Here is a 27,900-nt window from a genome sequence, read left to right on the forward strand (position 1 = left end):
TTAAAACTATTAGGTTGGTGCAAAAGTAATTGCACTTTCGGACTGTGAATTTTAAATCATTCTAACTAGGCTCAAACACATCTTTATTAATCAAAATAGGAACCATTAAAACCAACACATTTTCGCTAATGAGAAATAAGTTTGTTTATTCCTGTAGTGTAAAAATCCATGGTTTGGGATTCGACAAAGCCTTGGAAAGCGTTTTCTGCACCCTCCTGGTTGGGGAAGCATTTTTCCTGCAAAAAATTGTCAAGGTGCTTGAAGAATTGGTAGTCAGTTGGCGAGAGGTCAGGTGAATATGGCAGATGAGGCAAAGCTTCGTACTCCAATTTGTTCAACTTTTGAAGTATTGGTTGTGCGATGTGTGATTGGGCATTGTTGTAGAGAAGAATTGTGCCCTTTCTGTTGACCAATGCCAGCTGCAGGTGTTTTCGGTGCATCTCATCAGTTTGCTGAGTGTACTTCTCAGAGGTAATGGTTTCACAGGGATTCAAAAAGCTGTAGTGCAGGTGTGTCAAACTCATTTTCACCAGGGGCCACATCAGTTTTTTAGATTTCAAGGACATACTCCTTTAAAATAAATGTAAATCCAGGGATAGACCAATCTTTTGTAAAGTATGTGCACGATCATGATGATGCTATCAGCAAATTATTATTAAAATAAGTAAAGGTTTTAGTCTGTCTGAAGACTTGTGGATGGCAGTGAGCTGCTGTTAGTTTTGCTGTGGAATAGCAACTGGCTGGCTAGAGACTGATTCTGAAGCTTTTGGCAGGTGCTGGGATGCCACACATAATAAGAATACCAAGAGCATCCTTCCTCTGTCTGCCGAATTAAAAAAGATTTAGCATCCTATTTTGGTGTAGTCCCATAGAGCAAAGTAACATCTTGTGTTCTATATCCTTCTGTGGCTAGTGATTTAATCACCTGCCTCAGGTTTAAGCTTATTGAAGAGGTTTGATTCTGCAGGCTTCCTCTGCTGGGTGATGAAGCCTGGTAAAACACTCCTTTTCATGTATCCTGTTGAAAAGATGCAGCTTCATTTTGAGTATAAAGTTTGGTTTGTCCCTTTTGGACCAAACTGGAAGGATTAGCCTGGTAAAGAGACAAATAAAGAAACACGGAAATAACATATGAGGGGAAGAGCAAAAAGAAGCGAGGGGGCCAGTGAAGGAAAAGTGTAACAAAAAGGTCTAAGACATAATTAACAGAAGAATTAAGTGAATCCAGGAAGTATGACCAGAATGTGAAGTGGCAGACAGATTTAAATTATCCTGAGAATCATGAAGCTCAACTTCTCAGGAAATATTTAGCACCTAAAAATACTGTTTCAGTGTATTTACTACTCAAGCAACCTTAATAGTGAGCTACAGCTTTAAAAATTAACAGAAAATGGTAATACTAAAGTTACGTGTGGCACACGTAGTTGCTGGCCTGATATAAGCTGTCAAGATAAACACATTTTTATGTGCTTAGCTGGTTAAATAGCTAGATATATGCATCTCAATTGCAGAATTTCATGAAAAATGTTTATGAATATTCAGGAACAAAAACCTTAAAAAGATGGAGTAAGTTTGTAGTGATAAATTCATAACAGTTTGGTTGCCTTTGTTTTACGTATATTCGGAGTGTCTGTCAGGAAGCAAAGAATGAATGTTTGTATACAGGCAGTTTGTCTTAAATCATGATTTCAAATGGATCAGTACAGAAATGCTTCTACAGGAACATCTTTTATCTCCTCAGGTTAGTGTTACGAAGTCTTTCTGAAGAATACGGTCATTCTGATATATGACAACTAACATAGTGTCGTTTGATCTATTGTATCTGGTGCTCTGAAAGTCTGGACTATATATTAGTGGTCTGCGTAAGCCAGTAAATAAGGCAAAACGCTTTCATGTGTAGGCTTAAAGTTGCTATGCAAAGCTCCAGAAAGTACGGAGGAGGGAAGAGAGTTTAAAACTACTCCTATAAAATGAACAACTGGACAGTTTGCACAAGTTTCTGTATATTAAGGCTTCACATCATACAAGTGAGTTAAATTGAATGTCATGGTGACCTTACCAAAAAAACAGGCATTCCTTGAGGAGTCATTTTGAAGAAAGCCGTCAGCTGTGTGTAGCACATGTACCCGCTGCATTCAGAGAAGGAATAGGGAGGGGAAATGTGTCAGTAGATAAAAGCATATTTTTGCCCAAATTTCTCATTTTTTCACTGTGTTGTAAACTCAGACACTCCTTGTGGAGAAATTTGATTTTTTGAGAGAATATTTGGGACGGGAATGTGTTGCTCTGCAAGCAGTTACAATGAAGTCATTGGAAGAGTGATCTACTTGACACAATCAAGATATGACTGACGACTAATTTTTAGTATTAAAACTTAGAACTAATTGTACTTAATTAAGTTTGTATTGTTCAACTTTTTCATAAGACTGTTTCTGTGCTTTAGGTGAAGGCACTGAAAGAGAAGATTGAATCAGAAAGGGGGAAAGATGCTTTTCCAGTAGCTGGCCAAAAACTAATTTATGCAGGTAATGAATATTCAGAAGATACTGTATCTGAATCTGCCTTATTTTTTATGTTCTTCTTTGATGTGAATGTCTTCTAAAGATTTTAAGTATAGAAACGGAAACAGGTTTAAAAAACAAGCAAACCAACCAACCAACCCAAACTAACCAAAACCTAACCAAACAAAAAATAACAACAACAAAACAACAAACACAAAACCAAATCAACAACAAACCTTGTTGTCAAAGGGAACCCTTAATTTTGAATCAGAATTTTTCAGGTTTTAATACATGTCTCTGTTGTTATCTTTGCTCTTATAGCACGATATGCTATCAGCTTTAGTCCTGGGTGGGGCGTAGAAAGAGCTTTTTTTACAAGAAATCAAGATTTATATAGATCATATCTCTTGTTCTGGATTAACTTTTGTCTTTTGTTCAGTTTATGCTGCGTACAGCTGAAGCATTCCTGTGTGCACCTCAGAGAATTAAAAAATCAGATTATTTCTTTTGTATTAACAAAAGAAACCCACCACCTAATCCTTGCTAAACAAAGGTACTTTCAATACTTCTATAAGCTCTGTCATTAGAAACATGTATTATGTACTAGCAAAAAGCAGGTTAATGTCAGATCAAGACATTAAGTTACTTTATTTGAGCTAACGTTTGATTTTTTTTTTTGACAATGTTTTTCTATTGTTTTCTGCCTGGCTGATGCATTCTGGCACTAGCACACAGATCCATTTTTTTGTTCTCATTTCATGTCAGAACTTAAAACATTCTATTCCAATACCCCCTGTAGTGCTTTTTCTCTCAAACAGCACTTGAAGGAAACTTAGGTGGTCTTTTTACTTCTTCAGTATTCTGCTTTGTAAACAGTATTGATTTTCCACTTCTAATAAGCTAAAGCCACTGATCAAAGTAGAAAGATGCTAATGGAAGAGAAGTGGGGAGTCAGTTCCATGTTTGTACAGACTCATCAGGACTGTGTTTCTTAGCAAGTTTTATGTCCCTTGTACTTCAGTGGATGGAATGCACATCAAGAACATGAAGATATAAGTTGTATGTATAATAAACAAATATTAATAAGGCAGAAGGCCTTGTGCAATATGTATAATTGCATAACACTCTTAATACTATGTTTCTGTGATTAAAAAAAACCAAGAGTTGCATAAGATCATATTATGTTATTTGAGTATTTTCAGAAGCCAGAATTTATCTGCAGCTTTGTAAAGTAAGATTTAGAATAGAAGAGCGTCCGAAGATTGATTGTATTTTTTCTTGGACAAGACATATAACAAGGGTATATTGATGAAATTTTTACTTCGATTGCAATAGGCTTTAGAATTTTCATAGTCTGCTAAAGCAGAGTGATATCCCAAGTGAGCCTGATGAAAGTACACAATTTGTTATTTAAAATACTTGCATTTTTTTTTTTTTAAAAAAAAAGGTTATGCTAATCAGCAGTGAGGTATATCTGTTGTGTTGTCATCTGTAGTAGGGCAAAGTCTAGAAACCCTGAGTGGTGTTTCCTGAGAAGATAGGATATGCAAGCTTCTTCCCCAAAGTGCCTATAAACAAGAAAACTCTAAGTAAACTTGTGTAGGTTCTGAGTCAGATGCTGCACCATCTACTACAGGTATTACTACTACAGTACATATAATAAGTATCTGAGTATTTGACCTGCAAGACTGGTGGAACCAGTAGAGAGTAGGACAGTGCCACCTCACTTGTGTTCCACATGCCGTAATGTAAATGCATTGCTTGATTTCCTTGCAATTATCAGGATAAGGATGCGTCCTGCTACAGTTCAGTGCTGTCTTCCACTAGCACTGAGAATGGTTGTGAAAATATGTAACTTCCTTTTGAAATAGCGAAGCAGTTCGTGGCAGATCTTCAGAAAATAAATCAATTGAAATAATAAAATACTTCCTGAAAATTCTATAATAGAGGTGGGTGCTATAAAACTTTTCTGGTTTGTGGTACTGCCTCTAAATCAGCTTATTCTAAAAAAAACAGAAGTCCATGTGGCTTAATGTGTTTCTGAGTTCTTATAGACATGAGGCAAATCTACCTTGCCACAGTACCATCACTGATTATGAAACATAAGTGAAAGTATAACAAACATTTCTGGTTTTCTCTCTTTTTTTTTTTTTTTGTTTAATCTGTATGTCAAGGTAGAAGGATATATAATGATTCTAGCTTTTTCTAATGCTTTACTCTTATTTTAAGAACAGATTACAGTTGCAAAGTCACAAACTTACGTAATGCAGATAAACTTAGTTTGTGGCAGGGAGCTGTAGATAGTTTACTACATATGAAAGGCAAACAGAAGATCAGCAGGAAGGAATTTTCCTACTGTGTCTAGAGGCAGGCATAAGTTATTCAGTTAAGGCTATTGTATGTTAAAGCCTTTCCTCTAAATTACTTGTATCTGTGTTAAAAGTCCAATAAATCTTTCTCTAGATTTAATGCTTCTATTTTAAATGTTTTGAAGCATCTCAACACTTAAGGCAACAGCCTTCAAGCTAACTGGTACTGTGGACATAGTAGGAAGAAAATTACTTGTAGCTCTACTGCCAACACTTAGTAGCCAAAACACTTTTTGTAGGATTATTAATGTTTATAAATCTGTATAAAATGTGGTTTTATGTGGTTTTTTTTTAAACTGTGTTTATATGAAGGAGTTCTAAGACCATCTAATGATCTGTTAAATGACAACTTATAATTTTGTATATGTTCAATTTGCCAGGTAAAATCCTTAACGATGATACTGCTCTTAAAGAATACAAAATAGATGAGAAGAACTTTGTGGTGGTTATGGTGACAAAAGTGAGTAGTCCTTATTTTTGAAAAGGAAATTGCACTGATTTCAGTCTTTTTTTCATTATGATGAGTGATTATATATGCTTACTCTTAAAACCAGTGGAATTTAATCATGTGAAAGTTTGGGTCAATGATAAAAATAAATGCTTGAGATAATGAAATACTGCTTCACAGTCCTAGTTTGCTTATGCTGGTTGTTGTTGCTGTTTGCAATGTCTGATTTTAGGGTTTCTTCTTTCTTGTTTTTCTGTGTTATTTTTTCCAGTGATACAATTAAAGGAAGAAGGGAACCTAGATAGTTTGTCACTGAACCCCCTGTATAGAGCTCTTCCAGTTTTGCCAGGTTGCTTTTCAAAACTCATGGCTGTTTCTTTTGTCAAGCTCAACAGCTTAAAGCAATAGAGAAGGGGTACATATGCCAGTCAACAAACCTGTGAGTTTTGAATGACTGCAATGACAAATTAAAAAGAATGACTGTGACATGTATTTGAAGTATATTTCCTTTTAGCTGGTCACCAGATTGCTTCTGGGGATCGAGCCACTGATTTTTCTAGGCATTCCAGACCCTTGGGTTATGAATAAACTGGCTTTTCATCTGAGATATGAAGTTAATTTTGGAGTTAGAGGTCCTCCTTCTGACACAGAAAACCTAGGTTCGGTTGCCCTTCACTTCTTTCTGGTATTGGCTTGTTAGATTCTCTGTTTGGACATAACTGTTCCTGCTGTCATCCTGAACTAACAGCCTCCTAGTCTGTGGTTCACATGGAAAAAAGGCATCTATCAGTACAAGAAAACAGGTGCAGATGGGATTTCAGAGTACAACTTTCATTTTGTTTATAGCAGAAGAAATGCAGACGTCCATTAAGAACTGCTAAATGCACTACCTTCTTAGATTGAAGAACCTGTGTCTTGGATTTGGGTATTTCTGCAGTGTTATGGTTTCTTTGATAAGTCTTTAAGCTCAGTTTCCCTTTCCTTGATTCTTTTGTGGATAAGACATGCCTTGTTATGTAAGCACATGTAATTAGATTAATACTTCATCCAAGCAAAATTCGTGTTTCCAATAGAGATGTGAAGATTAAATGACAATTATATGCAAGTATTACCCACTCTAAATCTGCTGCTGTAGATTTGGTAGTCCTTGATTCTGCTGGATTTTTGATGCTCACTACAGAACTCAAAAGTCTGTGAATGTTATTTATGTAGTGCTTTTAATGTAAAGAGTGCATAAGTAAAACTTGACGCAGGTTAAGTTTAAATTTTTTAGCATCTCATTTTCCAGCAAATAGCATTCATAATGAAATGCGATGTCTGTCTTTATCACTTTTTTTCCGAATTCAAGTGGTGATAAAACCTTATGCTTGTTATGCTTGTCAGATGTCTTTTGAAAACTGTTTTAATTTCTTCTGAAAAATCTGCTTTTGTAAAACACATTATTGTTTTCATGTTTAGAGTATTGCAGTCCATAAATATTTAGATCTTATCTTTGCATTTGGCTTCATGCTCAAATAGTGTGACTGCTTAGGTGTCTAAGTAAGTACTTCAGTGACACTATCAGTTGCCTGTTTAAACACAATACAAGGCATTATAGATTTAATATCTTGCAATGTTTTGATGTTATGCTTGATGTTGAAGGGGTGATGTCAGACACAAATGGTCTTGACAGGACATAAATGAATGTGTTGACTATAGAAATCATGGGTTTAGGAGCTTTGTGCTGTGTGTGAATTCTGTTGTTCTCCTATAGCCCAAAGCAGCAGCTGGAGCGACTCAGCAGTCAAATGCGACTAGTGCTGTTAGCTCGACAACTGCAGCTGCTGTGCCAGTCACTGCACCAGTCCCTACTGCTGCCCCTGTGCCAGATCCTGTTCCTCCACCACCAGCACCAGATGAAGTTGCTTGTGAATCTGCACCTGTGAGTGCTCCTCAAGAAGAGAAGCCAGCAGAAAAAACACCTGAGGCACCAGCTGCTATCAGCCCATCGTCAACTGAGAGGTATGAATGAGCCTCCGAAAATGACTTTCCTGTCCATTTCTGTTGCTTCTAGTTTTGATTTGAAGTTGAATTCTCCATTACAGTGTTAGTCCAATCATTGTCTCAATTCTGCGTAATTTTTCTTCAGTCTTAACTGTAACTGCAGTCTCTGGCTCAAGTATAACGTTACTGATGGTAAGAAGTGCCCCTCCCCACTTAGACTTTCTGCTGTGGAAGTGTGGTCTTGGAACTAAGCCTATGGAGTGGAAATTTAAATGACACAGAACTTGTGCTCCCATTAGGCATTTCAGAATCCCTGTGCTACAAGTTGTCTTTTCAGGCTGAGGATATTCACCTTGTGTGGGGACCTACTGTTCACAGAGCTCCTTAAGACTTCAGAGGGATGTGTCCTGTCCTGTTTATAGACCTCTCATTATGTTTTGATTCATGTTGGCTAGATTTGAACCATAAGTTCTTTATTGCTGTAAGAGTCTCTTAATTTCTGGAAAGAGATTTTTCTTCCAAAATGTAGGCTATAGTATTGCTCTTAATCATGTAATGTCTTAAAGCTACAAGCTTATTTGTTCTGAATGCTCTTTGGCCCATCTGCAGATAGTTGTAGGAGTTGGGATGTCTATTAACCTCACTTCTCTACATTTAAGAAAATCAAATGGAAGTTGAAGATTTCAACTGTGTTGTATACTGTGGCCTTTTTTGCTCACTTTAAATTGCTTAACTATTGTGTGGGATAAAAAGGCTAACTGTAACTTAATGGCCCTTGAAGTGCTGCAAGCATCAAATCTTCATTTTTCATACACTGGTTTTCAATTATTTCTGTGTTATTTATATGAATACTGGTGCACGAGACACAGATTTTTTTGAGGTGGTTGTATTTACACACAATCAAATATTGATTTGATGATAAAGAAACTTAACTTGCAATTGCCTAATATCTTCACGATGTCATCACAAATTTCTTGCACTAAGTACCCTAAGTGATGGTTTAATTTTGCAATTCTGAGAAATAGACGTATTTTTAAAATGGAGTACAAATAAAGCTTCATTTATCAGTCAAATAACTTAGATTTTCTTTGATGTTCATGGGTTGGGTTTTTTGCTGCCCAGTGTGTCCAGTAGGTTCTAATATTAAATTAAATCTTTGATGCTGAAACAGTGCTTTCCAGGTTTTCCATGTACAGATTGCAGTAAAAAGCTGCAGTAAGGGAACCTCAGTGTACGTAAAATGAAACGAGAACTATTTAACAAATATGTTGTAGTTTCCACCTGCCTTGATTTCAGTGAGTAGTGCTTGTTTCTGATCTGCTTTTGAAGTTAAATTACTAAGGCTGGTGAAGATTTATTGAGGGTTAGCCAGACAATCTGGTGTCCCATTTTGCCTTTGATCTTTTTCAGTTGTAACTTTTAATAGTCATAGATACTAGTGAAGCGTTCTTGTTGGAACAATTTTTTTCTTTCGTAAAAAGATACATCTCTGTAAATGCCTCGTTAGATTTTTTTTTCTCCTAGTGGCATCTTCTGAAAACTGATTCAGATTAATCTGATGATCTTTCATGTACTGATAGGAGCTGCCAACTCTCGTAGCCTGATAGATGCAAGGCTGCTGCAGCTCCATGTCCCCAGGTCTATCAAGTATTAAGATTGAACATGTATTCCCAGTACATACACGCAATATGTGTATACCTATTTATGATCAGCTGCATAGGTCAACAGAGGCAGGAGAAAAACAGCACTCAAGCAACCATACAGCACCAACACACACATCCTGTTCACCTCAGGCTACTCAAGGCAAAGCCAACTAGTGCAAAATGCCTGTGTACAAACATGCAAATGAACAATGTTAGTTTCTCCAGTAGCTAGCCTTAGACAGTGTATTCTGATAACTGGTCCCTAGATCTCCCAGTCTCCCAAGTTTTTGGTACCTGGGCGTGTGACTGCCTGAGTCCTGCCACCCTTCTCCATTTGCTGATAACTCAGATTCCCTTGGCACGCATACACATGTGCACACACACAGAGGATCCATCCAGGAACTGGCTGTAGATGCGCACCGAACCAGGTAGCTAGTCTGTAGACCCCCTGGTCTCCCATTTGCTTCATTCCTGGACATATGGACAGGTCTCTCCACCAGTTGGTTGAGGCCTGTGACCTTACCAGTAGCTGACCCCCAGACCCTCCATTCTCTTCAGCAGCAGACTCTTGATCTACAGCCATTCAATAACTGGCTCTCAAGAGTCTTACCCTGCTCCCTGTAGTCAAGTGTAGTGCTTGCTGGTGATGACATGTAAGCCAGCGTATTCATCCACTCAGAATATGTCTACACTTGAGTCTCTTCAGTTGCCAACACCCCAGGCATGTGGACTCCTGTGGCTCCTTCTCCAGTTGCTGGCACTGAGACTTCCACGGCGTCTGGTCACTGCAGTTGCTGACTCCACAGACATGTGGATCCCTGTGACTCTCATGGTTCCGTGTCCAGTTGTGGGCACTTAAGCTTCCATACACACATGTGCATGTAGAACAGAGAGACCCCCACCATGAAAAATAGACACGGAATTCAGTTAGAAGTCAGGATGCACTTGTGCTCAGGTGCAGGTCATGGTCAGGCAAGTGTTGTTTACATGTGACTGGCCTTTTTTCTCCTCTTTTCACTCTCTTTACCCATGCCTTTCATCCACAGGGTGCCTTGATGCTTCCCTTTCCCTGGCTTTGATTCTTCCCATGACAGGTCTTGCATGATCTCCAAACATTTTTTTTCCTGGCACCCCGTGGTGAGTTGCACCACTCTGTAGGCAGTAATAACCTTGATCTTGTAAGGAGACATGGAGACCCTCTCTCGTTGACCCATCAGGGGTGTCACCCTGAGACCAAGGGGCTGATGCCTTAAGTTGCAGCCCTGGGACAAGCCAGGAAAGGGGCACCCGTGGCTCTGACTGAGTTAACTGGGGTTCTTCTGCCTGGAGTTGTGCCTCTATGTTCCTTGGTGTTCATGGAGGTGAGCCTTTAATTCTGTAATTTAACACTTTGATAACTTCAGATGGAGTAAGCGCAAATGTTAGCAGTTTATATTCCTGGGAAAGCAGGATACTGAGATTTTAATAAATTCTTGCTGCTCACCTTGAGTCCTCATTGAGGTCAAACTGGTGACTATGGGGAAGCAGTTAGTGAGACTGCTGTGTGCTTTTGAAAATCCACTTTATGCTTCCACCTTTTAAAGCATTCAAGCAAGCAGATGGCTAATCCACGAGCAGATGGGCAAGAGCCAAACTATTGGGGGGTAGGGGGGGAAGGTTGGCCTTGTGTTAAAAATGGTAGCATTGTAAGTCTGTAAAATCTGGTCTCACTATTAGACCAAAGAGAGCTCTTTGGAAAGCTTTGTTGGTTTTTTAGAAACAAAAAGGACTATTAGAGTTACAGCTGCTGCTGCTTTTTTTGAAAAACAGGAAGTTTTCCAAAGTTTTGTAATTACCATTGCACTTGTCTTCATCTTGCAGTACAACAGGTGATACATCTCGATCAAATCTTTTTGAGGATGCTATAAGTGCACTTGGTAAGTGGAGTGTTTTTTTAATGTAGACATTATTTTGGTGCAGCAGAAACAAGTGACGGATTAGCAGATGTTGACATTCTCTTCTGTATCTGTCATTGTTACAGTTATAATTGAAGTACTCTTTTCTAAGGCCTGAAGTTGCTATCGTAGAACCAGCATCTAGAACTTCTTTACTGAAGAATATTTCAGTTCATGTATTTTTATTGTGTGAAAGGAAGATTGTTCTCATTCCTAGTTTTTTTTCCTTTTTGCCTTAATTTCTCTTCTAACTATACAATTTGAAGTGTCTTGAATAGAAGACTAGACCTAAATATGTATATACTTTTCACATTTGCCTCCCAGTGTGCAGGTCTGATAAATGGCTGCCTTTATAATTCACTCATTCCCGCTTTGACAGTGCTGTCTTTTGACACATTCAGATTAGATAAATTCACCGAATCTCCTGCTGTCTGGGTTGAGGAATGAATGTCTCCATATACTTATACTCAATTCACTTTTCTTTTGACACTTTAAATGTCTTTGTTTCATTGTGGAATACACACAGTAAGAACAATAGGAAGTGCCCCTCGTTTATGCTGATTCTGGTAGCTATGAAATTACTAGGCAAACCCACAACTCCTTACTCTTACTTAAATTATAAGGGGGAGATGGGGTTTTTATTTTGTATCATCTCTGTAACATTAAGCTGCAACTTGGTACAAAAAGTTAAAGCAGTTAGAGAGTTTCACTTAAATTTTTGTGTAAGGGTGTGTTGATATTGGAGGCAGGTGTTGTGATTAAGCAACCCAAAGTGATTTAGGAGCAGTAGTAATATTTTACATGTATTGGTGGCAGCAACCAGGTTTAGTCTGGTTTAACTGCAGGTCAGGTCTTACGACAGACATACTGTTTTAGGCTGAGGAAATGCATGAGCTGAAATAGCTGATAGATACTGTAGGGGGTAGCTAGTCAAGTTCTGCTACATTTTTTAAGTGACTGCTGCTACCAGCGGTGCTGCAAGTTTCATTAGCCATTCATTATACCTTAGTGGCTGAGATGCAGTCATCGCAAATGCTTATCTTACACCGGGAGCATAGTTACATTTATAGGAGTAGTTACATTTATACTGTCCTAAAATAACATTCTGCCCTTTGAAGGCAACTGTGAGGCTGATGTGGCCCCCTGTGAAAATGAGTTGAACACCCCTGTGTTAACACAGTAATGACCAACAATTTTAGTTAAGCTAGTAGTCTTGATTCATTTATCTTTTGAGTTGAAAACAAAAAAATAGATCTCCTCTCAAAGGAGCAGGAGAGCATCACCTTATCCATCTTATATGAAAGTTCTTTGGTATCTGATAGAGTAAACCCATGTGTCCCTAACAGTTTGAAAATTACACGCATTGAGTGTCATTTCCTGGGCGAGCATACGCCAAAAATTTTTCAAAGGCAATAGGCATGAACTCTGTGGTTCTTTTTCTTCAGAAACTGTCTGAAAAGGAATCTGCTTGCACAAATTCATGTAGTATGTTTTTACATCCTAAGTAGGGTCCTAGGCATGTTCTTACTGTGGCTTCTCAGTTATATTGCCTGAAGGTAATTGGCTTCACTTTAAGAACAGGGATTGATTTCTACTAAATTGCTTTTGTTTTCAGTTAGATACACTGACTGAAAGCCAATGTGGCTTTGTGTGCTACATGAAGGTCTGCACATCTTGCCATTCCTATGCAACAGTATCTTTCACTGAAGCAACCTAAGCTTTCTTTAGGGCGTGGGACAAGAATTATTGTGGGGAGTGGAATGAACTGAATTTGACAGTTAATCCAGCTTTAAAACGTTATCTGAAAGATGAAAGCAAAGAGCAGAGCAGATGAACTTTGACCTCACAAACGTTTCCAGTAGCACTGTGCAGAGATAGGCCTGACTCTATATCATGACATGGCTGGTGTGCAATTCCTGAATTACTATTCTTGGTCTTGCTTTTGCATGACTTCTGTAAGTAGGCTGTATTTGGAGTATATGTGCCTAAATTCCTGGTAATTCTGTTTCCTTCTTTGTCATTTAATTACGGCTTATGTAGCAGTCTGTCCAGAGCAAGTCAACCTAATTGCATCTTTTTTTTCTGTACCAAATCTCATACTCTTCTAGTCTCTACCCAGCTTATAAGAGCACTACAGAAATGTTTTACTAACTATTTAGATCAAAATATGTTGTGTCTGCTGTTTACCTTTATTAGTTTATTACCAATAGTACGGGTAAACTACTGCTGTGTAAGAAAGAACATGAGCAGTAAGTTTAACAAAATCACTGTGTTGGAACACTTGTTGGCTTGACTTTCTTGCTTCTCTGAAGGTATGTACAGAAATACCTGTCTTTAGAGCCAGGTGATTTTTTTTTTTTTAATGCCTTAAAAAAAATGAAAGTAGATGTAAAATGATTGGTCTTGTATATGAAGACATGAACTTACCATTCCTAAAATTCAGATTGGCACTATGAAATCTGAACAATAAATACTCAAATTAGTCAAGGTTTGTAAATCTATTATTTATCATTAAGGATAATGCATAAGTATCCTTGGGCTTGGGCTGTTTTATTATTTGTTCTTGAGGATATTGCCCTCAGTCATACATCCACTGATTGTTTAGAAGCATTCTTTAAAAAACGAGCAATGTGGTTTTGTTAATTTTGGCTTGAGTTAAACCCCTTTCTAAAGGAATAAAACTCAATATTTTCTTTGGTTCTTTTAATTGTGACTTACTTAACAGAGTAGCTTTAGCAGTATTTGTTCCCTCTACTTTTTTTAATCTGTTAGTTTTTATGGTGACTGTTAATTATTTAACTCTTCTGCCACTAACTTGCTAGTGTTAGAGAGTCAGTAGCAGTGTTCCACTGAGATCAGGAGTACCTTTATCCAAGGAAGGAGAAGGTATTTTAATGCCCGTGGGGTTTTTTCTCCCATTTTTGCACAGTAAGGTAACCTTTAAGATGTTGCTTAGATACAATTTATGATAGAATAGTTATTTTTTTTAATTATTAAACCTGCTGTCTACTTTTGAGGAAGGGAAATAAAATGGATTGTGAAGAGATAATAATTTTCCCTACAATACCATTAGTATAGTGATCAGTTGTCCTTAAATTGCTCCATATGTAGTGTGTGTACCCTTTTGATGACTGCAGGTGTGGGCCTGTTTTAGTTTGTTTATGCTGTGAGAGGTGGGAGATTTTATGTGATAGGTGTCTAGTCAACTATACATTAATTAAATGAGTTAACTTGTTCTCCTGAACCCTCATGGAGGACTAGGTGACTTCCCTAGATGTAACATTAGGTCTTCTGCCTGATTCGAATTGGTCTATATTAAGTGGATTAAGTGACTTAGATCATTATCACCAGCATGTAGCAATATACAGTTGTAACTTGGTCATCATTATTTGTCATCTATCTAACCGTAGCATAGTGTAAAGTCTCTTAAGGAAAACCTCAATAGCCAGCAGTTTCACAGGCAGATTTCTGGCTGGAAAGCTTAATTTCCAAACTTGCACTGCAGGACACTTTTCTTGATTACATCAGGAATCGAATATTACCTGTGAGGATACCCTTGACCTTAGATGAAAGCCTAGAGGGGGAATATTATTTCTATTATGAGTACAGAGGTATCACAAGTGCTGCCTTTTTCAATAAAGTTTGTGTTGTGTTCATTACCATCTACTGTTCCAATCAAATGCATAATGAAACCACCAGAGTATATTTGGAATTAAAGCAACAGGATCATGGCAAATTTAATATGAGCTATTCTTAATTCTTCAGTGAACAACTCAGATTTGGGTAGAAGTGAAATTTATCCATTGCAACTTTTTTGGTGCTTTTTTTTGACTTATTCCCTTAAAATGGTGGTCATGTTACTTCTAGTGACAGGTCAGTCCTATGAGAATATGGTGACTGAGATCATGTCAATGGGCTATGAACGCGAGCAAGTAATTGCGGCGCTGAGGGCCAGCTTCAACAATCCTGACAGAGCGGTGGAATATCTTTTAATGGTGAGCAGTTTATTTTATCAACACCTTGTTCTCTCACTTTCTGTTTTGTCCTTGCTAACGAATAGTTATAACTGTGATTTACTTGTTATTTTGAATATTATCCAATCGGTGAGAGTAATACGTGTTCATAGAGGAAAACCATCTCTAAGCAGAGCATCTGGAAGGCTGAGATTTGGATTTGGAGGGTCATAATATGCTCCAGGAAATAGTGAAGTCACCTCTAACTACTTCTGTCACTTTTGTTGATTTACATGGATATGTATGTAAAGTATGTCCAGTTACAGTGATAGTTTTAAGTGCCAGTAGCTGGCTCAAGGAATGATTTTGAGTCACATCTTAGTGACAGCATTAGCTGTGGTTTTTTACTAGTATCTGTAACATCACAAAGGCTCTTTTTAAGTTCCAGTTCATTGTTTTTACTAATAACGCACAGTGTTCTTAATAATATACTTTCCAAACAGAAAGGTTTGAAAATTTTGTGAAGTGTGCTTAGTTTAACTGGTGTTTTAACTTAAGCAGTGTTTTGGGGAAGAAACAGTTTCTTATTTGACAAATATAGTTTGAAGGGAGAAATGAACGTCATTGGCATAAGAGGAAATAGAAGAGTAGCTTCACTTGAATGGAAATCTTGTGAATCGTTTTAGGGGCTTTTTTGATTACTGCTCATTGTATACCTTCATCTAACAGGTGAATTGTAAACACCAGAGAATCTGTCTGGAAGCTTGTTGCTTCATCAGTATTTCAGGTGCATTTAGTTTTCACTCTAGCATACCATTTTTTCCCCCTGATGCAGCTTTTACTTGTTCCAAATCTGAACTTTATTAAAATCTTGGAGTCAGATATCTTGAAGCAGTCTTTGCAAAATATATATGGATTGAATTTCTGATAGATAAGAAAATGGCGTCTTTACCTCTAGTTATGAAACATTTCTTGCTAATGAAGTTTTTCTTCAGTAGTTAAAACTACAAGTCACTGGTGTGCTTGCTACTTACATTAGTAATCCCAAGACTTTGTAACCTGTAGTTTCTAAACAGGCAACAGATGTTTTGAATACATGAATGTAGAAAGTTCAGTTCTCATCTAGTATTAGATGAGAACAACTATCTGAAAGGAGATTGTAGCATGGAGGGTGTTGGTCTCTTCTCTCAAGTAGCAAGTGACAGGACAAGGGGAAATGGCCTCAAGTTGCCTCAGAGGAGGCTGAGATTGGATATTAGGAAACAATTTCTTCACAGAAAGAGTTGTCAGGCCATGGAACAGGCTGCTGAGGGAAGTGGTTGAGTCAGCATCCCTGGAGGTGTTTAAAAGATGTATAGGGGAGGTTCTTGGGGACATGGTTTAGTGCCAGTGTTAACAATTGAAGACCTTGAGGATCTCTTGCAGCCAAAATGATTCTTTGTTTGAGCCACTGAAAGGTGGTAAATATTGTCTTGCCCTTAGAGTGAATGCAGTAGTTCCTGTTTATCTGCCATAAGTCTCGAACCTCAAACGTCTGGAATCTCAAACATTTGGTTTTCATGCCTTAAAAACGTTGATTTTACTATTAATTTAGTCTGTACATATACCATAAATCCAGTGCATACTGTACGTTTGGGGCTTGCTGTATGTGTGACAGTCATGTACTGTGTGCAGTGCTTGTACACTCTGATATTTCCCTGCTATAGCTTATTTCTGTTCAGGAAGTCCTGAACAGAAATAGAGAATCCCTATGATGGAGGTCAACATGTGGCACTTCTGCCAAATAGATTGTCTGACTGGTCTCAGCAGTTCCTTTCTATTCCTTCAGTAGGTCCTGTGTTTAATGTGGATCCTTCTGTTTTATAAGCTGGTCCCTGTCTGTGTTGTGTTATCCTTTACTGAGAATATATTTTATCCTTTACTGAGAATACATTTTCTTTCTTTAAATGAGATTGAAAGGGGGAATGGGGCAGTAGCAGGCAGGTCAGTGAGGAGCAGTGGGATAGCACACCAAAGCTTCAGGAGATGCATGACAGTGAGACTCCTCAGACTGTGCATTGCCAGCCGGGCGAGGAAGGTGACTGTCCTGCTCTGCTCTGCACTGGTGCAGCCTCACCTGGAGCACTGTGTGCAGTTCTGGGCGCCACAGGATGAAAAGGATACAAAGGTGTACTGCAGAGTGTCCAGAGGAGGGCTACAAAGTTAGTGAAAAGTTTGGAGAGGAAGTCATATGAGGAGCAGCTAAAGTCACTGGGTTTGTTCTTCCTGGAGGAGGCTGAGGGGAGACCTCATGGGGCTCCAGATTCCTCACAAAGGGAGGAGGAGGGGCAGTCCCCGAACTCTTCTCTTTAGTGACCAATGACAGAACCCAAGGGAATGGCAGGAAGATGTGCCAGGGGAGGTTTAGGTTGGACATTAGGAAAAGGTTCTTCACCCAGAGGGTGGTGGAGCACTGGAACAGGCTCCCCAGGGAGGTGTCACGGCCCCAAGCCTGACAGTGTTCAAGAAGAGACTGGACAACGCCCTCAGACACATGGTGTGACCTGTGGAGTTGTCAGATGCAGAGACTGGCATTGGACTCGGTGATCCTTGTGGGTCCCTTCCAACTCAGGACATTCTATAATTCTGTAATAGCTGCCAGACTTCTGTTGTCCTTCTAGAAGAATCTTTTTGCTGCAAATGGTCTTTTTAATTGTTCTTGATCTGCTGTGATCTGAACATGTTCCTTACTATCCTGCTGCATTAAAAAAAACGTATCTTTAGTTAATAGTGGTCCATTGACAACACTGTTCTTTGACCCTCTGTCTGCCTCCAAACCGTCATTGATGTTATCTTTTATGTAATCTGCAGTGTAGGATTAGGATGTTGAGAGCTGTAAGTCTATACCACTGTCCTGGTTTAAAGGATGAGTACACCAAAGGCACCTGTGAAGTATTGGAAAGAAAGTGTCAAGAGAGTATGCCTGAAGTGTAACTGTGTATTCAGTGAGCCCTGAAATTTCCACATGTTGTCCATGGTTCAGATGACAAGCTGTTCAATTTTCATGGCTGAGGATCTAGATGTAATCCTATGTATTTGAGCTGTAGTCATGGAAGGAGGTCTTGATTCCAGAAGGTGCTGTTTCTTTTGCTATACTCCACACTCATCTTTGAAGCGTTTAGATTCAGATCTCGCTTTGATCCAAGGTTTTCTAGCCCTTCATTAGGAAGGAGTCCTGCCTTTCCTCCAACAACCAGACCATTGGTTACAGCCTCTTAGTTTGAAACTTTTTAGGAAATATCTCTTTACCCTCAAGGTAGTCAAACACTGAACAGGCTTCCTAGAGAGGTGGTCGATGCCCCAAGCCTGTCAGTGTTTCAGAGGCATTTGGACAATGCCCTTAATGACAAGCGTTAACTACTGGTCAGCCCAGAAGTGGTCAGGCAGTTGGACGAGATGATCATTGTACGTCCCTTCCCACTGGAACTATTACATTCCTTGTGCTGGACTTCATGTGAATATTACCCTATGGAGAACAATGTCAGCTAAAAACTGCTCTGGAGCTCACTTAAACAGTGAAGAGTTGTTTAATCCGCCATAAGGAAAAAAAATGGCCTTTTTGCTGTCCAAGGAATTTTTACATTCAAAATTAATTTTACTTGAATTAGTATCATGCTTTATTCTGTTGGATAGCTCTATGAAGAGAGTGCGTACACCTCACTACTCTCATCCAATTATAGTTGTACACAGTCTCGGTTATTTGGAGGGTGATACTTCAAGGTTATATTTAAGACTTAAGGTGATGTTCAAGATGACAATTCGTCTCTAAGTAAATTTCATTAACTAGTTTCCGTAGTGCTTCCATTCGAGAGCAAACTTAAGGTTTAAAAAAGCATATGCTGTTTGATCTGGGCACAGATTGCAGTGACAAAACATGCCTGTGAACAGGCAAAATCAACCCGTAATTTCATAAGATTAACCCAAGTTCCTACATTATACTTAAATTCCCAGAAATGACTGATTTAATGGGAAAAGGTATTTAAGCAGTGCACTGATAAGAGAGTTACCTCAGAATTATGTAGTGAGTGAAGTTTTCTTCCTCCTCTGTGGAGGGAGGGATGTGTAGCAAGCTGACCAAGCCATGTAATGGTAATGAAGTATGTGGCAGGGAAAAATTGCGTTTATTCCTGTCAGTGACTTAAAAGTGAACTTGGTGATTAGGTGATTTATAACTTGGTTTACATCTTACCTCACAGTAGGGCAAAGTTTTGCTGAAGCACTGTCCAGTTCTCCTTTTTCAGAATTGGCCTCTATATTAGCTGTGTATTCATCCTTTTTGTTCAGCTATAGTGATGAACATCTCATGTGAAGAACAAGTAGGAGTAGGATTTTTAATCTGCGTTACCTACCAGTGATTTCTGGTAGGTTTGCCAAACCTCTTCCTTGTCTGGTTACACTGAAATTCTGTGATTATTTCCACCTACCCCGTTCCTTACATTTTGTGGTTCCAAACTGAAGGGTGCCCGGGCCAAGCTGCCTTAGGCTTCTAGGCTTCAGGGAGGGTGATGGAAAGGATGAATTTGGTGCAATTCAGGACAGTGAGGAAAACATGGTCTGGGTGGGAAGTTTTGAAGGATTTCCATATAGGAGAGAAGTAGTAGAGTAAGTAAGGTCTGTCTCGTGGGTATAGCCCACATTCTAATTATTATAATTGTTCTTTTTTAGATTTGTCCTGCTAAGCAATTAGTTCCTATATAAAGTTGTCTACACGTGGAAAATAAACAAAATGCAAGTTAACTGGTTTTTAACCTGCTAAAATTTGATAACATACAAGCCTTTTCACACTTAAGGTAGAGTAAATGACAGCTGTTGTGATGTTGCATTGAGGAAAGAGATCCAAAAAGCCTTGTTCTTATATCTCAATTTCTTGCCAGATTGTATGGCATCTATAATCTCACTGTTAGCATTGTGTGCCACAATTCTGTTGCTGTAATGTAACTTTATTTGCTTAACACTATAACATTGTAACACTATATTTAGTTTAACTTTTTCACTCCTGTCAGATATCTTAGAACAGAATTCAAAGCAAGTAATTGTTGATGGAGTAAAATGTATTTTAAACTGGTGCAGTGCGTGCTTTACTACCTCGCTATACAAGCCACATATTTTTCTTCTCAAAAAATAAATTACTCTTTCACAGTATTCTCTTCCAGTTGTAAATATATACATATCACAACATCGTGCTTTGTATTTGCAGTGAAAGCATTAATGTTTTTTCTTCGTTCTGAAAACTACATGATATGTGTAGAAAAACAAGTATCTTTTAGCATTCTGTAGGTAATTATGTGAACTGTGGCTTTAGGGTATACCTGGAGATAATCAGGCTGTGGCTGAGCCATCTCAAGCAGCAAGCACTGGTGCCTCTCAGTCTTCAGCAGTGGCAACATCAGTAGCAACTATACCTACGACTACTAGTTCATTAGGAGGTAAGAAAGGTTATATATGAGTGGATGTGATAAACACAGGCATTCAAGTATTCTGTGCTTCAGTGAATTTTAAGTTCCTGGTGGTTGTGAACTTGTCAAAGTGAATTGGATAAGAGCTGCAGCATGGAAATTTCAAGTGTGGTACTCGCTTAGAACAAATGGCTTGTTGTATGTGGATATATCTGGAATAGAGCATGAAGCTTCTAAAAATGCTGTGAACTTGCACAATTCCTTTGATTCGGTATTCTGCATTCAAATGTAAGACCACAAATGTGGAGAGGACTGTGTTTTCTCTTAAACTCTGTTTTCTGCTTTGCCTGTGTGCTGTCAGCTGTGACTATACTAATGCATTTACTGCTTGGAAGTTGGAATATCAAGGGAGCAACCTGCAGTAATGCTGTGAGGTGTAACACCTGAGAGACCTATCCGTGACCTAGGACTTCTCACTCAGCAGTGCAGCACACAAACAGACTGGTTGGTCCCTGCTGAGGAGAACTCTGTGTTAAAGGGAAATAAATACATGAAAGGAGCATAATCAAGGGGTAGCAAAGGTCTGTCCTAGGCTGTGGCAGAGATGGTGTTCAAGATGTAATCCTTGATAGAGGCCAGAGTGTACCATAGGGGTAGAAGTGACAGACACACATGATATTATCTATAAAGAGAGAATGGGGGAATGGGATACTTCAGAGCACTTTAGACACTGCTGGATTCAAGGCAATACCTAACAGTATAGGATATATGTGAAGGCAAGACTGACTTGAGGACAGAACTGACCTATTCCAGGAGGTAGAGAACTCCATTGTAGGCATAGAGACAAGAGAGTAGGCTGGGTAGGTGTCTCTGAGGTTACTCAGAAATGGGATATAAAGAGAAAAGTGCTGGAGATCAAGGACAGGAGGCTCTTGGATATTAAGCGAAGGCTGAGTGATAAGAAAATGCATTGTTTAACCTCAGCATAAAGAGTTCTTGCTTAAAACTAGAATAAGTTAGTGTGGGGAAGCAAGCTTTTCTGTTCTTCAGTAAGGGGTGTATTGTCCACTTTCATGTTCCATTTCTATCTACAGTTATAGCTTAGATATGTATTTTATTAAGGATCTTGGTAACTTTTTAAAAAACGTGTTATCTCCTTGATTTTTCAGGACATCCACTTGAGTTTTTACGAAATCAGCCTCAGTTCCAGCAGATGAGACAAATTATTCAGCAAAATCCTTCTCTGTTGCCAGCATTGCTACAGCAGATTGGACGGGAAAACCCTCAACTACTGCAGGTGAATCTTAAAATGACAAAATAATGCTACTAATTTTGATTTAGCTTTACAAGAAAGAAAGGAATATGTTGATGTTAACTGGGGTAGTGTGTTAATAGCTGTTAGAACATTCTTTGTTGGCTTTTCAGCAGTTATTGCTGTACAGAACATATTTTCTGTGACATTAGAAATGAGTCTGAGTCTTTTCCCAAGAGGTGCAAAGGGCATCGGACAAAGGGAAGGGTCATTGCAATTGAACTGAAACCTTAAATTGCATTTTTTATGCTTAGATTTAATCATTTTTCAGTATGCACTTTTTACACGTTTGTTTAACTCCTTAATTCACTGAAAATGAATATTCTTACTTGCCTATTGGCAGACTTAAACATGCTTCATTTCAAAATATTAATTTTTCTCTTCTGTATCATAGCAAATAAGCCAACACCAGGAACATTTTATTCATATGTTGAATGAGCCAGCTGTAGAGTCCCGCCAAGGATTAAGTGGCAGTGATGATGGTGCCAGCACTGGAGGAGTAGCAGAAGCTGGAAATGGGCATATGAACTACATTCAAGTAACACCTCAGGAAAAAGAAGCTATAGAAAGGGTGAGGCTTTCTTCTTTGAAATGTTGCTTGGCTGTTGCTGTAGTGTTTTGACTGTGGTGCATGCTTAAGACATGCCTTAAACTTTGTTTATGCTCAGTAGTTCTGCGTCGGTTTTGATATTTTATATTTGGCATGTCATAGCTGTTATAGTCTTGTTTCAAATTACATCTCTTCTTGCTTTATAGCAATTGAGTCCAAAATCTTTTGACTCTATCTTACTGAGAAGATGCAGAGCCTTTTAAGTGATCAGAGGCCATCTGTAGTAATTGATGATTGAATGTGTTTCCCTCTGGAATGGGAGGGAACTCAGGCAGTAATTTCTCTTGCAAAAGCCTCAGACGGTGGTTTTCTAGATGGTGCTGTGATAGGCTTCCAGGTACAGAGTTGTGTCTGCATGTGCACTGTTTGCAAAGTACATGGATAGTAAGACCTCTCATAGTTAAGTAGATTAGTTGAAGTCACCACTTAACCCAGTTATGTCTGTCCATGAGAATTAGTTAATTATAGTTTTTTAAAAATAAAGGTAAATATGTCTATAAAAATATACTCTGACGGTATATTTCATTTATAAATACTGTGTGTAACACTGATTGAATATGGATTTGCATAGATAGCAATACCTCTAAGTTTTCTTAGAACAGATTGCAAAGATTTGTGTCGTACTGTGGTAGTGTTTTTGTATATCAAAGACTGTTTTTCAACTGGTAAAGCAAAAGATTATGTAAGCATCATCAGGAAAAAAACAACTTTTAGTATAGGTGTCAGTTTCCTAGATCTCAAGGAAATTGACAATAAATTAGTCTAATAAAAGTCTTTGTACATGTACATCTTCACCGGTCATCCTCTCTTGTCTGCTGCATTTCCTTTTAAAACCATTTTATGCAGTAGAGCGTTATTACCTCTACAACCTGTACAAAAACCCAGCAGAGACCTGCATGCTGCTTCGCTTTTCCATGCTTTCCCCTTTCCAAAAGTTGGACTGTCTTAGTGTTACAGCTGACACATTCATGCTGTTTGTAAGCATGAAATTAAATCTAGGAATGGTTAATAAAGGATAATAGGACATAGTTTTTCAAAGAGATTTGGTCTGCCCTATATGTAAAATGCCTTGTGGGTGCTGTGAGGATTTTAAGAAAATCTCCAAGTGGTTGTGTGTACTTGCATTTGGCTAAAACAAAGATTGGTTTGCTGAATATCTTTAAGGGCAGGCTAAGCCTGTCCTTTGGCACAGTAATAAGCTCTTCTCTAGTATTCTCATCCCCTGTTGTCATTGTGTCCTAGACATTAATTAGTTCCTTGACTGCTGAAAAACTTACTGCTTTCAACTTATTTCTTATGGCTGCAACGTGTAATCAATTTTTTTTTTTTAAAGTGAAAGGCCAGTTGGAACAATGGAAAGTATGGCTTAATGTGATGCATTGGGCTACCTACTAGTAATCACAAGCTGGGAAGTTCTGTTCCAGGCAACTTTTGTTAACAATCCTGAACTTTATATAATTAATAACTTCAAATGAGCGGTGTTTGGGGTTTTTTTTTGTGTGGTGGTGCAATCTGCTGTTACTTCCTGACGTTACTGTGATCAGAGTCTGTTTTAGTGTGTTACTGTTGCAGTGAAAGAAAAGTGACATGTTTTATGGTACTTCGTTAGACTCAGATCACTTTTTCAAGTAAGAATTCTGTTTTCTGAAGACAGAGGCAACACCTTTGTGCACTAAAGGCTGTATATGCTTAAGTGGCATGTCAAATTACTGGACATACAAAGAAGGTTAATATATAATAAAATGTACTTTCTAAATCTGTTTATTTTCTTCAGTTAAAGGCATTAGGATTTCCTGAAGGACTTGTGATACAGGCGTATTTTGCTTGTGAGAAGAATGAAAACTTGGCTGCCAACTTTCTTCTACAACAGAACTTTGATGAAGATTGAGAGACCTTTTTTGGTTTCACACCTCACACCAGTGCATTAAACTAACTTTGTTCACTGGATTGTCGGGGATATTTGGGCTTATATTCATAATGCTTGGTGTATGATATATGGGGAGCAGGGGAGAAGAGAATATAGGAAACAAAGCAAAGAAAGCAGCAAGTATGTCTACTTTAATTCAGCAGATGCAGAAAATTACAGTGTAAAATAATATACAACCAAAAATCAGCTTTTGCAGATAATTAGTTTCTTCTGTACACTGTAGGTTAACTTTTTCTAGTTTTCACTCTTACTGTACTAGTTGCAGAAATGTAGTGTGATGCCCTGCTTCATGTTCCTTTCTACTTGGTATTGAAAGTAGCCTGTGCTACCTAGATTCTACAGTCTGTATTTCGTGGCAACACTGAATAGCAGCCTTGTGAAATCTGAAAGATCAGAGCAAATGCAAACATGAATGCCAAAATATGGGTAATTATTTTGCTTTTTCAGATACGTTAAAGTAGGGCAAGAAGCACAGTATTTTGTTTAAAGTTGGGTTAAAAAAATGTTGGCGCTGCTTTTTTTAAAATGAAAATCCATTTCAGTTAAAACTGTCTCAATCATTAAGAAACACTACCCCCTGCTTTGCCTGCCTCAAGTGATCTGAGAGGCTATATACGTACAGGTAATTATTATCCTGTTTACATCTTTTTTGGGGGAAAAATGATAGATATCTAATTACTGTTCAGTTAAATGTCACATTGCAGTAAAAGTTTTAAAATCAATAGATTGCATGTTTGGTTTTGTTATATGCGCTCTTGTGAATTGAAAATTCTCTTTCTGCCAGCAAACAAAATGCAAGCTTCATTTTTGTCCACTGCAGTGAAACTTTATCAAAGCAAATTTCACCTTACTACCTTTGAACTGGCTTTTACAACACAGCTATAAGCATCTGAAGATATTGGCATTCTGTTGCTTTTGAGTAGATTGTAATTATCAAGCTAATTCTGTTCAGTAGGGACTTTCTTGGACTTACTCATTTTATGAGGAAGAGACGTTCATAACTTGGGATATCTACAAAACAATGAAGTTATTCCAACCCAGAAGAATCTTCATTCATATCTCTCATATTGCAAAAAGGCTTTGGTTATGGAGTTTTGAATCTTACTTTTTGGTAACTACTTGTCATTTACTTTATTTAGTTATCATAAAATGTAACAGTCTTCCTTTTAATATATGTTGACTTGTAGAGACAATTTTGCCCATAATTGCAGTGTGAGCAATGAAAACAAATTGTAATTTAACCTAAAGCTATCATGGGGATGTTTTGAGTTGTACTCCAGTTACCTAGATTACAAATTTATCTCTACAGTAACCAAGAAAATATTATTAGTGGTACAGTACTGAGGTGTTGTACCATTAATGATATTAACAATTTAGTGGTACATTTAAAAAATTATTTTTCTGCTTAGGTTGTATATCAGTGGATTAACTACTCAACTAATACTTAAGCTCAAAGTACAAGTCAAGTGTATTGAGAAAAGAGAGTGAAAAAGACTAAAATGTTTGTATTGTATTTTGTTTCTTCATTGGTTGGCCATAGTCTGTTAAATGATTATCTACACAAAATAGTTAAATGTATTAAAACCTTTTTCTTTCTATCCTTAGGCACATGTGATGTTTTTCCAGATAGTGTGTATTTTAATTATTCAGATTTTATTCTCTTAAAATTTCATAGGTGTATGTCTTAAGTGATCAGTAGCACAACCCAGATCTATCAGTAGTTGTGATATTGCTAAATAGAAAATAAGTCTTTCATAATGCTTTCATTTTAGTGAAATGTTAATATTCAAGTCAGCCAGTAGACTTCAGCTAAATAGGATTCTTAGTATATTTATGGGCTGGAAGAGATGGATTTTGATTTAACTCTCTTCAGGCTAAAAGGGGATATTTGTTATCTGTAAAAGGACCAGCTGCCAAGTACTTGAAAAATGCCAAACTGATATAAAGACTTCTCGAATGTACTCTACTACATAGCTAATATCTGAAACAACATGTTTTAGTTTGTGGGAGTCTTCTGTACTGATCAAACTGCTCTCAGAAGTAACCATTCTTTCTCTAGGAGGATGGAGAGTAATGCAAGAATGTCTGCGCGTGTTTTCAGTCAACTGCCTCCAATTTTGATTCTGAAATGTTTACTTATTATAAATGTATTTCAATTAAAGACTGTTGAGCTTGGTCTTTGTAAAAAAGCTAGTAGCTTTGGTCATTTGTAACTTTGTATGCTGAGAGACTGAGGGTTTATAGCTGTTGTGGATGAAGCCTTACTAGTAATTTTCTGTTCCCGGTTTTCAACAGTGAAATGGTGTTTATGTGACTTCTGACGAACAACAGGTGTCTGACCTTACATCCTAGCAAAAACTCTTATCTTTTCCGTAGTGGGATGCTTGCCATGGAGAATCATGTTTCTCTTTGTAGTTGCTGCCAAAAGGAAATAATATATTGAACTCATATGGTCTTGAAAAGGTAAGTGTGACCTGAATAGGTTATTAAAGTTGTCTAGGTATGCTGTGCCTCATTTTCTGCCAAGTGCTACCAGGAATTGTCTGCAGAGCATGCTTTCCAGCTTCTTTGCTGCAGATCTTATAGGGATTTGGTGAGCATTGTCCTCAGCGCTTTGTCAACAGTAGCTGAGAAAATCAAGTATTTCTTCTTAAGTTTTGGTACTGGAGTCCTTACCTGTGTTGTAAAACTTCTAAGTATCTGCTTAGTGAAAAGCTATTCATAATGCACTTTCAATTTGGATTAAAGAAATTACTCTGAAGTCCTATTCATTCTATAGTTGTCTAATCTTATGTCCTTTATGTAGCTGCATTTTAATTCTATGGTTCATTAACCTTGTCCAGAATCCTCTTATGAATCCAGTTAAACCCAAGAGATTGGATTGATGATATGCTTTATTCTTACCACACTAAAAAAGCTTTTGAGGAGTGTGAGAATAATCACTCGTAAAGTCAAACTGTGTCTCTGATTTTAAAGTGCTGGGTTGAGCTTTACTTCAAGAATACACGTGAATGAATGAAACTGAGAGACAAAAAACAAGTCCTCAAATAATGTAAGAAGATCTGTCACCTGTGGTTTCATTGAATATTTCAGGTGGTTTTAGAGAGATTTGGAGACAGACATGTTAATGTTTAAATTCTTTTGCTGATTTATTTCCAGGCAAGTTCTATCTGCACACAAACTAACGCAGAGTTTCTGCACTTCAAAATACTATATAATTCAGTGGAAACAATAAGATGGGAGTGAAGAGAGAACATCTTTGTCAGTAAAATTTTAAGTTCTCCCTTGCCTGGTTTGGGATGCCACAAAGTGTTCAGCACACTGTCTTTTATTATTTTGCAAATTATAAAATTTTGTGACTTCAATAAACTATCCAGAAAAGTGGGGTTATTCCACCTGTGATGAAATGATGTATGGGAATGGTTGGGATTTATGGCGGTAGCTGATGCTGCTGACTTCCGGTTGCCATGTGCCAGTGCTGTACTTAGGTATTTCCTTACAGAATATATGACCTGCGAGGAAAAAAAGGACAACCTTTTTGGTTCGTGTTATTGCTCACCTTCTTTCCTCCTTCCTGATACACAGATACACTTATTGGCTAGGCAGGAAAAATAAACGTTATTAACACACAATTTAACTCTAATCAAAGCACATTTTGTGAAGACACTAGCATCTGTGGCATCTTCTGTCCAGATGGCAATGAAATTAATAGAGACACATGCATATTGTTCAGTGATAGTAGTCTGAAAAAATAGTAATAGACTCTGAAGATACTTATCGCCTCT

General features: G+C 37.9%; 1 protein-coding gene across 1 annotated transcript in view; it reads left to right on the forward strand.

Moving 5' to 3' along the window:
* The window catches only part of RAD23B (RAD23 homolog B, nucleotide excision repair protein), a 40,557-nt gene extending 13,052 nt beyond the window's left edge, over nt 1-27,505 (forward strand). Inside the window, exons 2-10 of the mRNA XM_065656520.1 lie at nt 2,444-2,525; nt 5,251-5,330; nt 7,072-7,319; nt 10,805-10,860; nt 14,746-14,873; nt 20,173-20,296; nt 21,436-21,563; nt 21,973-22,149; nt 23,963-27,505. Coding sequence (XP_065512592.1) covers nt 2,444-2,525; nt 5,251-5,330; nt 7,072-7,319; nt 10,805-10,860; nt 14,746-14,873; nt 20,173-20,296; nt 21,436-21,563; nt 21,973-22,149; nt 23,963-24,076 — 1,137 coding nt within the window. The 3' untranslated portion in view covers nt 24,077-27,505. The remainder of the gene's footprint in view (nt 1-2,443; nt 2,526-5,250; nt 5,331-7,071; nt 7,320-10,804; nt 10,861-14,745; nt 14,874-20,172; nt 20,297-21,435; nt 21,564-21,972; nt 22,150-23,962) is intronic.
* Nucleotides 27,506-27,900: the final 395 nt, after the last annotated feature.

The sequence above is a fragment of the Caloenas nicobarica genome, chromosome Z (genome assembly GCF_036013445.1).
Source record: "Caloenas nicobarica isolate bCalNic1 chromosome Z, bCalNic1.hap1, whole genome shotgun sequence".
NCBI lineage: Eukaryota > Metazoa > Chordata > Aves > Columbiformes > Columbidae > Caloenas > Caloenas nicobarica.